The following is a 13,869-nucleotide window of genomic DNA, read 5'->3' as shown; positions in this document are numbered from 1 at the left end:
TTATTTATTTATCTATTTATCTCTTTCATAATAACACTTCATACACACACGAGTTTTAACATTACATTTGCTCAGTTCAACATGTGTCACAGTTCCTTTCAGAAGAACTGACTACTCAACATCTTGGGGTATCAGTGACTTGCCCTTTCTTTTTAATCATTCCCAACCTCTCCTCGTTTCTTCCTCAAGGAAGAAACTAAAACTTCTGAAAGATTGGATAGTTTCTTGTACTTGCATGTGTACATCAACATTCCTGGAAATTTTACCCCCTGAATTTATGTACTGGCCAGCCAGTCTCCATTTCTTTCTAAAGTGAATTTTTTCCATTTGATACGATGAACTTAGTATTAGCCAATTCCAAATATGTTTAGAACAAAAACACAGGTTGAGTTGGTGTGGGTAGTACAAATACTTAATTCTTGGAACTGAAAGTGGGCTTGAAATCACAAACAGCAACAAAATTTTCTATAGTGAATGGAAATACTCCAGAAAAATACAATGGATGCTCATGGTGGTAGCATATTTATTTCTGTGAAAAACTCAGCATGTCTAATGATATAAACACAGAACTGGAACCCGAGAGATACTACATAATTCACAGAAGGCTCCTAAGAAATGAGGGAGGAGGCCATAAAAACTGCAGAAAAATAGCTGCAACAGTACATACAATGCAGTGGACAAGACAGCATACTGTCGAGTTGTTATCTCTGTACCAGGCAGACGGCTGCTTGTGGAATATATGAAGCAAGCAGTACCAGAACAGCAAATAAAACAAGACGCTCTCCAGAAAACTGCTGTTACATTTGGCGAAATACTGAGAAAGACTGTGTAGAAATGAGAGTAAGATCATTTGTCTTAGCTTGCTTTGAAAGGTGTAATTAATACTCAAGTGTTTGAAATGTATCTCCATTGACAAGAAACTAAGACTAACAGCCTGTCTGTTCTAATTGCTTTCCTACCCCCCCCCCCCACCCCCCCAAAAAAAAAACAGCGATACCATATTTGCCAGAAATTCAAAATCATTAAATGTTATCCAAGTGAAATTATGGAAACTAGAGCGTCTTCCATATTCAGTTCCTATATGAACCACGTTTTTCCCACCATTTGTTCTAAAGTATGTTTTCGCTCACCAAAGACAACTGTTTGCAAACCAACAAATCTATCTCATACAATAACTAACTCAATTTTATCAACTACTATACAACTCTCCAACAAAATAGTATTTTAGTTTTTATACCAATTACAAAATTCTTTAATAAACACAACCTTATGCTTATGGCCTTCAGGTTATAAACGATGACAAAGTCTTTCATTTTGTTTGCTTGTACCTTCTAGTATTTAGTGTTGCGAACAACTCCAATACACAGAAATGTTTGCTGCCAGTGTGGACAGAAACAGAGACAAGACACTAAGTCGTAAACAGATGCAAAACACCATAGGAATTAATGTTTCCAACAGAAACATGTTTTTAGTGGCAGTGTTCATGCAGCTCCCCCCTACTTTTTGCAGTAGTGATGTCACTAGTGGGTTTTCAACTATTTACTTTTGTGAGCACTTGTGAACAACAACTGTGTGAACTCTGTGCATTCTGATTATTCATTTCCTTCATACTGTGTGACTTACGTGCACGGTATGCCGTTTCAAAGCAATGGTGCATTGAAAGTATCAGATCACAAATACCTCACACTGTCATTAAATATCAATTAATAAAGCATCAACGACATAAGGTTGCTACAGATTTTATAACTAATGCACAATACATGAATCAGAGGAGCAAACTGTAGTGTCGTGGATGGCATCACAGTTAGCTGAGTTAGATTTTAGCAACCCAATGCATGCCAACTATATTTGTAATACAGTATGTTCTGCAACATTTGATGCTGCTAAAGATCTGTCTGATTAGAGAAAGAAGGACGAGATAAATATATGACTATTTGTTTAGGGAATTATGGTCATTTCTGAGTGCGTAGTTAGACAGAAACCTACAAGGACAGTTTACATTTATGCGAGTGAAATGAGCAGCAATAAAATTCATATTCTTCATTGTCACAAATACCTTGCGGGTTATTCCCGAATATGTGGCGATTTCCTACTATGTGGTTACACAAGAACCTATGATGACAGCTTAAATTGCTTCAAGTGAAACAAGGAGCAATAACATTGATATTCTTCCTTGTCACAAATATTTCACATGTTGTACAACCACCACATATCCATCTAAAGAGTTCTCGCCACAACAGAGATTCTCCTATCACTAACAGATATGTAATAAATGTAAACTTGACACTATAGCGATCGACAAATTGATAGGCTCATTCCTGGTTGCCTACACAGCGCCACCATTCACGATTAGGTCTGTTCTTGCAAAAAGTATTGTGAAACGTACTTGACCCATCATCACAGAGCAGCGAAGCTAAACGTTGTAAGTTGTATTAGCAAAGTTGTAAGTTGTATTAGCGCGCGCGTTTACCCGTCCTTTTTTCCCCCTAAGGTAAGTCTTTCCGCTCCCGGGATTGGAATGACTCCTTACCCTCTCCCTTAAAACCCACATCCTTTCGTCTTTCCCTCACCTTCCCTCTTTCCTGATGAGGCAACAGTTTGTTGCGAAAGCTTGAATTTTGTGTGTATGTTTGTGTGTCTGTCGACCTGCCAGCACTTTCATTTGGTAAGTCACATCATCTTTATATATATAAACAAAGATGATGTGACTTAGGGGGGAAAAAAGGACAGGTATACACTCGCGCGCGCGCGAGGCGGAAGTGAAGAGGCAAAGATGATGTTGAATGACAGGTGAGGTATGAGTGGCGGCAACTTGAAATTAGCGGAGATTGAGGCCTGGTGGGTAACGGGAAGAGAGGATATATTGAAGAGCAAGTTCCCATCTCCGGAGTTCGGGTAGGTTGGTGTTGGTGGGAAGTATCCAGATAACCCGGACGGTGCAACACTGTGTGTGAAAATATATATAAAAAAAAGGTAGGTAATCTGACTCCCATCTGACCGCCAGTATTCGATCATATGCGCACACACACACACACACACACACACACACACACACACACACACACACATCCATCCACACATATACAGACACAAGCAGACATATTTAAAGAGCAATTTCTACAGTTTCAGCATATGATCGAATACTGGCGGTCAGATGGGAGTCAGATTACCTACCTTTTTTTTATATATATATTTTCACGTGTTTTTGATATTTAAGGGTGTTCTGGGCATGAGCCATCTTCAACATTTTCTCAGCCATCTTGGAAACATTTGGACCACTCAAAACCTCACGTATGTGATAAACAGTCTTTGACACACACTTATTTTAGTAGCAGTTTTACCAAGTTACACGTGAAAATTCATGACAATTTATTGCTCTATTATTACAATATAGAAATGCTGCATTTGACAGAAGGCTTCATGTTTCACAGCTACTGGCCATTCATCTTTTATAGCCATGTTTCGTATTGACCAACAGTTTTGTGAAATCAACATATTTAATGAATGAACTTAATTAACACACACTTACTTGTTTGTATCATAAAACTTTTTTAATCTTTCTATTTCAAGTTCATGCAATCCAAGTAAATCCTCTGTATAACAGTCAGAAAAATAAGGTATGAACTTGCGCCTTTGAGTTTCACCAAAGCAACATTTGTCCCAGAGGTTATGAATTTCTTGCCTAATATTCTCCACGAAAATCTTTATGTTCTGTCGCTTTTTTTCTTCGCAACGTGTTATTTCAGTTTTGAGCTGAAAAAATAATGTCAAAGTTAAATGTTTTGCACAAGAATTAAAAAGAGAATATATTTCTCATACAGAGTTTGCAGTTTTGTGGCTTCAATAAATGAACATTCCCTGATGGCATCTAATGTTCATGAGGTATAATTAACAAATGAGCCATTAACATAAAAAAAATGCACATCTCTGATATATTTAAAATAAGAAACAATAGGCAATTCTTACAAAGTAGTAGGCACATGAGAGGGAAACAATCAGCTATCAACAGTTGTGGTAAATTTACTTGTGACTGGATGAATGGAATAATACAAGAGAAAAAGGAAAGAAAAAAAAAGGAGTGGAAAAGAAGCGACTGACGATGTGGACTAGCAAAGGTTTAGGCCAGGGAAATCCCAGCACTGGAAGATGAGCAAAAGCAGAGTGATGGTCATTTATGTGAAAATGACAGCTTGTTGTCATTCCTATATAAAACAGTGCTGTGGTGGTAACACAGCTGATGCGAGATGGAGCTGCTCTCACAAAAAGCTCTACCACAGATCAGACTGGAAATGCCTATGGCATGACTGCAATAGATGGTGGTGAGTGAGAATATGGGACATGCTTCTAAATATGGTTCAGCTAAAGGAGTATGACTCATTGGAGTACAGATGGGAGGGAGGGCAGGGTAGAGAAGGGGTGCAATTTTAGGCCAGACACACAGGAATGAACTCCGGTATTGTGTAAACTGAATGGGTAAGTACTGGAATACAACTTTGCTTGATGGTTTGAGGAAGAGGGAAGGATAATGTAAAGTTTTAGGTCAAATATCCCTCCTCTGGGAGCATATGGGATAGTTTAAGGCTAGCAAACTATACAGAATTGAGTTTTTCAAGATGTGGGCGGTGTTTGACACCAAGGGAGTACCAACGATAAATGATTCACTATGTAAGGGGGTTCAGTGGTGTCACAAGAAGAAACAGTGTACGAAATTTATTTCTGAATTAGTTGGGCACAAGAGTTTCTGTCTGTTAAGGCTCTGGAATGTTATCAATTAACTCCTGCTTCTGTTGTAAATGTAACTTCCATGCATGTCAAGGCTGTAGTGGAGTAACTTTGTTATGTGGGAGAAGTGATAACTGTCAAAATGGAAGTCCTGCTAGCCTGGTTGACGAACGCTCGTTGTTATTGAGCAAAGAGGTGGGGTTCAGTGTCTAGGAAATATTCGTTGAGTTCAGGATTGCCAAACTCAATTCACCTTAAACGAATTCTACATTTTCTTCATATTGCCCCAGTTCAGTTTCATATTTATGAGTGACATAACAAGGAACCAATAAAATTGGAAACTGTAATCTGGTTTTGGGTTCATAGTGACACCACTTTGTGTCAGTTTCCCTTAGGGGACCCTCTGAATATTTTGTGCTTACTGCAGGGCTCCATAAATAATTTTTCCCCAGGCGTGAACGCTTTCCACTGCTGTTACACGACTTTCAGCTTGACAATTTCTTTCAATTTACTCTCTCTCTCTCCTTGCTGTGCACAACTGATTTGCTAGTGACCACTTCGGATATCAACTTCCTGAAAATAAGATATCAAAACAATGGCATGGTTTTACATGGAACCATTTTTTATAATTTTAGATCACAGCATATGAAAGGCAGGAAGTGGAGAACAAAGACTTCAGTGTTTTACAATTTCAAGTCATGTTACATCATCAGATTTTGTCACGCAAAAATATATTTGTATTAATATTTGTGCAATTAGAACTGTTTGGCCTTCAGCTGTCTATTTTGTAATTTGCTAGGACAGAGCACTATAAAAATGGCATGCTGAGTTGCATGCAGGCACAATGAAATGACTTTTACATAATAGCTTTTGGCCACAGTCTTCTTAAGAAGAGAGATTGGTTGATTTCTGGAAGGGACCAAACAGCGAGGTCATGGGTCCTATCGGATTAGAGAAGGGTATCAGCCGTGCCCTTTCAAAGGAACTATCCCGGCATTTGCCTGAAGCAATTTAGGGAGATCATGAAAAACCTAAATTAGGATGACCGGACGTGGGTTTGAACCATCGCCCTCTCGAATGCAAGTCTAGTGTAATCAGAAAAGAGAAATATGCATCCATTCACACAAGCACTTGACCGCTACTCTGGCCACATTGCAACAAACACGTTGAATGGAAGCAACAGTCCAGAGTGGGGCACGGATAACAACAGGGTAACCTACTGTCTCCACGCCATCTACCCAACTTTTCCACCCCCTGTCCTTTCACAATTCACCTCCCCTCCCCTCACTGCTTCCACCAGTCTGTTCCCTTTCTCTGCTCCTCTCCTATCTTTTCCTTTCTGCTTCTCATTCTCACCTCAATTTTTGTTCTTTTATTTTACTCAGTTTTCTACAAAAATATTCTCTTCGTTTGACCATGTCAGTCTTGTGAACACTTTCTAAACATTACTTTAATTCTTTACTTAGCATACATTCAACAGAAAGTACTTTTAAACACAAAACACGCTGCTGACACCCGTCACTATTCACAACAGTGCACATCAAACCAAATTTTTTGTAGCTATTATTGTATTTTATCTACCTTTGTTTCCTATCCTCATTACCAATTTCCTTGTTGCCATTAGGAAGGTCTCGCTTTTTACTTCCACTTAACAACTTTAAGACCTTTCCCACAGTTTATCTTCTTTATTAACTTTATAACAAAGTCACAATATAACAAAAACTAGATGAAAATGCAACAATCACTGCTGGTGCTAAGCGTAACACATAACAGTTCCGCTTCGAGGTTATGACTGCTTACACAAGCTGACCAACATCGAAAGTGGAATTTCTCCGAGGTCACACAAGTTGACACCACAAATGGAATTTCCGACAACTGTCTTCTTTGCCACCAACTACGAAACAAATCCACGACACCATAGCCAGTCATTTGTTGTACACAGAGTGCTGCAGCACACAGGTTGAATACTACTGCCTTAGAGCAAAGGTCTGATCTTGAGTGGACTTTCCTGGGGGAAACCCACACTGATGTGCCCCCATCTCTCTCAGAATTATTGGAAGGAGACAGTCAAATAGTATATTGCAAAATACTTTATATGCCAAGTTAAGTAACATGATCCCTCTATAGTTACCACATTCTAACTGATCTCCTACTTGTATATTATTCCTTCCTTCCATTGTTGGGCCATTTTCTCTTTTTCTCATACTAAAATAGCCATCTTTAAAATGATCTGTTCCAATTTGCAACCTCCTTGCTTAAATAGCTCTGCTAGAATACAGTCTGTTCCTGCGGCCATGTTTTTCAGTTTGCTCATGGTAGTTATTATTTCTTCTAGGTTTGGTGGATCTAGGCTACCACTTATTTTATCTGCGTACCTCTGTTGGTCTCTAGATGTTATCATTCTGTAATTAACAAGGAGGTTACATTTTCAAGATGATTTCTCTTACCCACCAAGTGTTAACTAGCATGTTATATAATGATTTGGGAGTCTACGCAAAGGGCAATCTATGTATCTATTCCAGATAACTTTATACTCTGTGCACTCTTAAACATTCTGTTTATTATGTAGTTCCTGAAGATGTTTGCAGTTGGTCCGTATTTCACAGTGAAAATCGAGTTGTCAGTGTAGAACCAAAATCAAGTTTGGTGAAATGTGCCTTTATGGAAACACAAGTTAAAGAAAAAGTTATGTATATTCACCTGATACTACATTGCCAATTACATGGAATTTTATTTTTGTCCACACCGTATAAAATACATCTGATAGCAAAACAACATATTTAACAGCACAGGATTCAGTATTAAGTAAATAATCTTATACATACAGCTTCTATAGTTTTGACTGAATAGCCACTATGTGCATCGAGAAATGCAGTCCGTGCATCAAAGCTCTCATGAAGCCGGTCCCACAATTTGCAGAGTTTCTCCCGAAGTTCCATTGACAAGGCCTTTGTGTCTTCTAGCTTCTGAACCAGGGCGTTATGCAATTCCTAAACACAAATAAAAATTAGACGAGTTAAAAAAAGGAATGAGGAAATACAGGCATTCACAACATATGGGGTTTCACGTGAGAAATAATATACAGCAAAGCCAGCTGGGACCCTGGCCCAAGTAAAAATTAATTGGTCTCGTAGCATGTCACAAGCATGTTTTAGTTTCTAGATGAACTTTTGTACTGCAAAATTTGAAAATAATTGTGGCTAATGACTGAGGCCAAGTATGTCAGTTTACTATTGTCACAGAATTTCTCAATGATGAGTCGGAGAAAGAGTTGACAGTACAGTCTGAATTAGAATGCAAAAAGTTTAAAAAAGACAATAGTGTGAGGAGTATGAAGGGAAGGATGTGATGCTGAGACAATATGATTCTAAAGTCAACCCTAAATAAGGAGCAGGAAGATGCACAATGTGACTATATTCTGCTGGCTGTATCAGACCCAGTATGTGTGTGTTAATTAATTTGTTTTCATGCACCACATATCAGTCATTTGCAAGTCAGCTATTTTTCCTAATTTATGTTCGAAATGTAAGCTTTGGTCAAAATATTGTTTAAAATATTTTCCAATGTGCTTTCATAATAAAACAAATTACTGAATACATAATCTACACAATGCGTTGCTGATCATTTAAAACACTGTGGTAAATGACAACCCTTATGGTTAATGGCAGCAGGAGGCAGTCTGGTACAACCATGTGCTTGTTTAATTTCTCTCTATTTTTGAATAATCTTTCAAATTTGGTAGCACCTAGTTAAAACTAACGTTCAAGCTTCACAACAAAAGCATCTTATAAGTGGAATCAGATGCCACTGAATCCACATTAATATCAAAAAGTGTTTACATGCAGCTTTTATTTGGAGTTATTCAGGCAAATCTTATGAAACCCACATACAGACAGGCAGCTCAACATCAGAATACTACTCATGATAATGGCAACTGTGTTTGCCCACTATTGTGCTAACTCAGTTACACTCTGCATCAGAACAAGGAGGAATGTGGAGAACAAGATTGGCATGGCTTCCAGTTCTAAGACCAATCCAGCACCAATTATACTACAAATTTTCATCAATACACCAAAATACATCGTATGGTGTGTGTGGTAGAAGGTACTTCATGTACCACTATCACTTTCCTTATTTACTGCCCCATTCGTAAAGAGTGCACAGCAACAGCAACTGTCAGAAAGCCTCAAAATGAATTTTAATTTCTTTTGAGTTTCATGTCATTGTCATTTCGTGAGACGTATGTAACACAAAATAGTATGTTGCCTGCCTCTTCTTGGAAAAACACTCACCTGGAATTTTAACAGTAAAGCTTTCTGTGACATATAGTGCTCTTGTACAGCCATCTATTGGAGTCTGATGAGCATCTCAGTCATACACTTGCACTCACTAAATGAACCCATGAAGAAATGGTTCTCTGGATATCTTTAATTAATCCTAACCTGGTATATGTTACAGGCATTTGTGCAATAATAAACTGAATGAATGAGGCATTGTAAGCTGTTAGTTTCATGGGGTAATTACAGTATATCAAGATTCTTCCAATGAATCTTAACTGAGCACCTGATCTCTACAGTTAGTTTCATGTGGTCATTTCAGTTTAGGCCACTGGTCACATATTCCCCAATATTTTACGGTTACTATCTTTACAATTTATTGCCAAAAGTGTATACAAAAAAAAAAAACAAAAAAAATAATAGGCATTTCTGCTTATTCATGCGCAATAAATTACGCTACTTTCCAATATACATCATGCTTGAAGAGCTTCACAAATATTATGACTTCATTCGCCAGAACTATATATATGTACTGTGAATGGCAGTGACTATAATACCCCCTTGTGGTACATCATAATTTGGTTTTACATATGTTAACAACAATGTGTTGAGTTCCATCTGTTAAGGCATCCAAAAGCCAATTACAAAGTAGATCTGATACTCTGCAAGCTAGTATCTAGTTTACTAGGTGAACAGTATGCAACTATATTGAATATGTTCTGGAGGTCAATGGACACTACACAACTTGGGTGCCGTAACTTTACTTACTTAAACAAATTGTGATTACCACAAATAATTTTGGTTTGTACTCGACTGCTAGATTACTGTAAACAACGAGGGAGAAGGATTGGTGAGAGGTTTAAGGATTACGGTATAAACAGCACAATGTGCATTCAAGATCTATCGTGAACAAGAAAGAAAAATCATTAGCTGTCAACTGTGCACTAACTTCATTTCTGAAAGCAATAAAAAGTGAGCAGGAAGTGATTATGTGATGCATTAAGACATCAGCTGAGAATATGTTGTGGGATTTATAATACAGCATGACTAGTCTACTTTTTATTCCAGGAAAAGGTCTAAGAAACTATGGTAAGTAGCTCACAGACAAACACCTTGCCTACATGGGGAGGAGTTACCAACTAGCACTCTGTGTTAAACAACACAAACATTATTCTTAGGCTAAACTAATAATATTAATGTAGTACCTGTATTAATTTTCCATTTAATAATTTTGAAATAAAACTTAATATCTGAATAATGCAATTGTCACATGGGAATATTACGTCTGTCCTAACCACTGCAGCGAATTACGATAACACTTTAAAATTCTGACTTATTTCTTTAATAAATTAGAAAAAAGTTATTAGATAATCTCTGGAAATATCAAAAACCAGTACTACTAAATTACAGAATTTTAATTAATTACAACCAGTAACTTGAGTGAAAACTGACGATCACACTCACTTTTAGTTTAGCTATATTCTCTTTTGATAGCTTAAATGAATCTTCATCTTCACATACTACTTTCTTCTCAAAATCCAATAAAGGAGTCATTTCCAGCTCCCTCATTATTTCCATTATGCTTGACCTTGTTTGGTAGAAAAAATTGGTGAGTCGATCCTTAACAGGGAGAAAAGGTAAATTTTTTTTGTAAAAAAGAAGTAAATTGATAAACGCACTAATAATATTTGCAAACATAGAATTATTAAAGTGTCACCAACTTCTTCAGGGAGGGACAACATTTATTTACCTTTTCATCAGCTTTAAATTTAATGTACACTTCAAACTGAGATAGCTGCTCCTCTGAAGGTACAGCATTTGGTATTTCGTAAACATCTTCTAGACCCAAACGCTCACACAATTCTTTTTCCTGGAAAGAAATGAGTAATTACTGCATTAAGGTAATTGGCTTAGTACCAGTGAACAATATATCACTGTCAGCTTAAATTTTTCCACAAATTCTTTCGACACACACATACACACACACACACACACACACACACACACACACACACACACACACACACACACACACACACACACACTATTTATGCATCATTAAACAGTTATCAGACAGCACACCACCCATGTACTGTCACTAATCTTCTGCCAAACATACAAAAACTTGATCATCATCCAGTCCACTATCATTTGCAATTTCAACAAACCGACTAACTTCTCTACACTTTAGATCAAGCATAACCCACAAGCTATTGTCATATATTAACAGCACTTACCGCTTCTTTATACATATAAAACTTACCCCTCGCCTAATACAGATTGACATGCTATACTCCTATACATGAATAATGGCAATTCGTGCAGGCCGAGTCACGGATGGGGCTATTATTGTTGTTAGTTCCAAGTGATAGTTGTTGTACCGGCATGCCCACACTTCACACTTTAAGAGAGTGTGTATCCTTCAAATTATGTCTCCTGTTTGCTTCTGTAGAATTTGTTGCTTACCACCACAAGTGACGACAAGCATCAAATGGAATAAAAATTCACCAAATAACTCATTACGATCATGTTTTATGCTCGCACAACGCTCATTGGCTGTCGGAGAATGCTTGATGTAAGTGTGCAGAACAAACCTAAACCTGACTGCTATTGTTCACGACTCCGATCACCTATATCACCTGCATCCATATATTCAATGCACATGGCCTATTTATTGCTAAATATTTCTAGCCCAATATGAGAATCATTATCTCCCTTCAAAAATATGAATGTACATGTAAAAGATTATGTTTCATAATGACTGTCTTTTCCTATGCTATCCCTCTGGTGACCTTTGCCTATTACCTCCCCTAAATCTTGTCCCTTCTTCTCAGCACTCGTACCTGATAAAAAATACTTTTCTTCCCTTGGATCTCAGAAGAGGCCTTTAAATTTTATGAATTATTCTCACTATTTGGTACATTTCTATTATCGACTGGGGAGGACTTTTCAACCTTTGGCTCCACGTAGTATACACTATATATGTTAGGGGCACAGAATTTTAAGACTGTGTGGAAGAATAACAGCAACTGCGGGTATTTGCTATCTTGGTCAAATAACAATGCAGATCATGATGTTCATTTAAAATACAGTTTAAAACTTTAAGAGAGGTACATTGCTTCTTGTGATTTGTAATATCAGATTGACCTTTTAATTAGGCGTAGTGTCTATTTGCTCCTACCTCATTACATAGTATTAACACGACATTTCTAATTCCTCAAGGCATTTTTCTGCTTAGATACCAAATGGTTTTGTTATATGCTGCCTGATTAGACTAGATTTACTTTCATTCCAATGGATCTGTAGTGAGGAGGTCCTCCAGGATGCAGAACATGCCAGAAAAACAATAATACATGACAAATATTTACTACTCAAACAAATAAGCTTTTAAGGTACCACTCCACAGGTCCCAAGTGGAATGATGATTTTTTTTTTTTTTTTTTTTTAATGAACGCCATATGAAAGAATCATTTTACAAACGCTAATGTACTGGATTCAAAATAAAAAAGGTTTTTTATCTATAAGGTAATAAACATGTAATAGAACTACTATAATAATTAATTACAATGAACACATTAATGCACTGAAATGGTGCAGAAGTTATATATATGCCCGTGGTAGTGACAGAACATTGAGAGCATGTCTGCCAAGGAGAGATGCTGCAGAGTTGAGAGTGGTGGTTCATCGATCTCAACATTGTGGCTAGGTGTAAGGCTGGTTAGATACAACCCAGTTGTCATCTTGATGCTGTTAGTAAGACAATGCTTACCATATTTAGATACATTTGGATCTGCAAATTTAGTGTAACACATTTTTCTGTAAAAAATTTAAGACATCTCTTTCTGTCACAAAAATACAAAGGCTACGTAGAAACGAAGGAGAAATTTCTGAACAGAATAATTTATTTTCTCTCTTCCCACTCCCTGTTGCCTACTTCATCTCTGCCCCTCTTCTGTGTTCCCTCACATGCTCCTATCACCCCTCCCTATTTCATATATGCTCTACTATCTTAATGGCATTCATTTCACTGTGAAACCACCGAGTCATCTGTTAAAAGAACTGCCTCACACTATCCCACTACCCTCTCCTTGCCTCGCGTCCTCCCCCCCCCCCTCCATCTGCCCTAGCAACTATTGCTCTCAGTAATCAATAAATAGGCAATTTTTCTTTTTTTAAATTCAGTCTTGATCACACCACATATGCTACAAGAACATACGTTCTTGTAGCACATGTGGTGTGATCAAGACTGAATTTTAAAAAGAAAAATTTAAAAATTTTTGATCACTGTTTCAAAAAATGTTTATTAAAATTGAATAGATAGTCAGTCTCACTGTGGGTATATGTGTTTGAGTACCTGTGCCAGTGTGTGTGTGTACTTTTGCTAGAGAAGGAGCAAGAGCTCAAAAGCACCACATATCACTAAGCTATATTGCCTTTCTTTGAAATTAGATATAAAATTGGTTAATTGTGTTGTTTACATGTAAGGACATACCTTTGCCCTGAGCTTGGCATAATATGACAACCTCTCTTGCTTCAATTCCCTGTATTCAGAGACTTTTTTTGTTAGATCTTCCTCAACTTGACACAGTGGAAGCATTTCATATTCATTGTTATCAACAGGAATTTTTACTCCAATTTCCTGAAATGGAAAAGTTCTAACAGGTGAACAATTAATGGCAATTTCCATTGTATAAACACAAAAGCAAATACTTACTGAACCCAACTGTTCTGCCTCTTTTAAAAGATCTTCAATGGACTTGATAATTTGCTCCTTGGCATTATCTTCTTCTAAAACCATATCTTCAAACATGTGCTACAATTGATAACGAGATTTTTTAAAATGAATATCAGCTCTCTACAGTTTTGCAGA

The 13,869-nt window shown here is 37.2% G+C and overlaps 1 protein-coding gene across 4 annotated transcripts in view; it reads right to left on the bottom strand.

The window, feature by feature from the left end:
* LOC126236488 (protein regulator of cytokinesis 1-like) overlaps nt 1-13,869 on the bottom strand; it is a 148,995-nt gene that overhangs the window by 89,899 nt on the left and 45,227 nt on the right. For all 4 annotated transcript variants that reach the window (XM_049945834.1, XM_049945839.1, XM_049945835.1 and 1 more), the window contains exons 3-8: nt 13,714-13,812; nt 13,492-13,638; nt 10,750-10,869; nt 10,464-10,619; nt 7,548-7,712; nt 3,530-3,753 (exon numbers count right to left, since the gene is read on the bottom strand). In XM_049945834.1, coding sequence (XP_049801791.1) covers nt 3,530-3,753; nt 7,548-7,712; nt 10,464-10,619; nt 10,750-10,869; nt 13,492-13,638; nt 13,714-13,812 — 911 coding nt within the window. The remainder of the gene's footprint in view (nt 1-3,529; nt 3,754-7,547; nt 7,713-10,463; nt 10,620-10,749; nt 10,870-13,491; nt 13,639-13,713; nt 13,813-13,869) is intronic.

This window comes from Schistocerca nitens, chromosome 2 (assembly GCF_023898315.1).
Source record: "Schistocerca nitens isolate TAMUIC-IGC-003100 chromosome 2, iqSchNite1.1, whole genome shotgun sequence".
In the NCBI taxonomy this organism is placed as follows: Eukaryota; Metazoa; Arthropoda; class Insecta; order Orthoptera; family Acrididae; genus Schistocerca; species Schistocerca nitens.
Note: the sequence above shows the minus strand (reverse complement) of the source record. Positions and strands in the feature narration are given on the sequence as shown.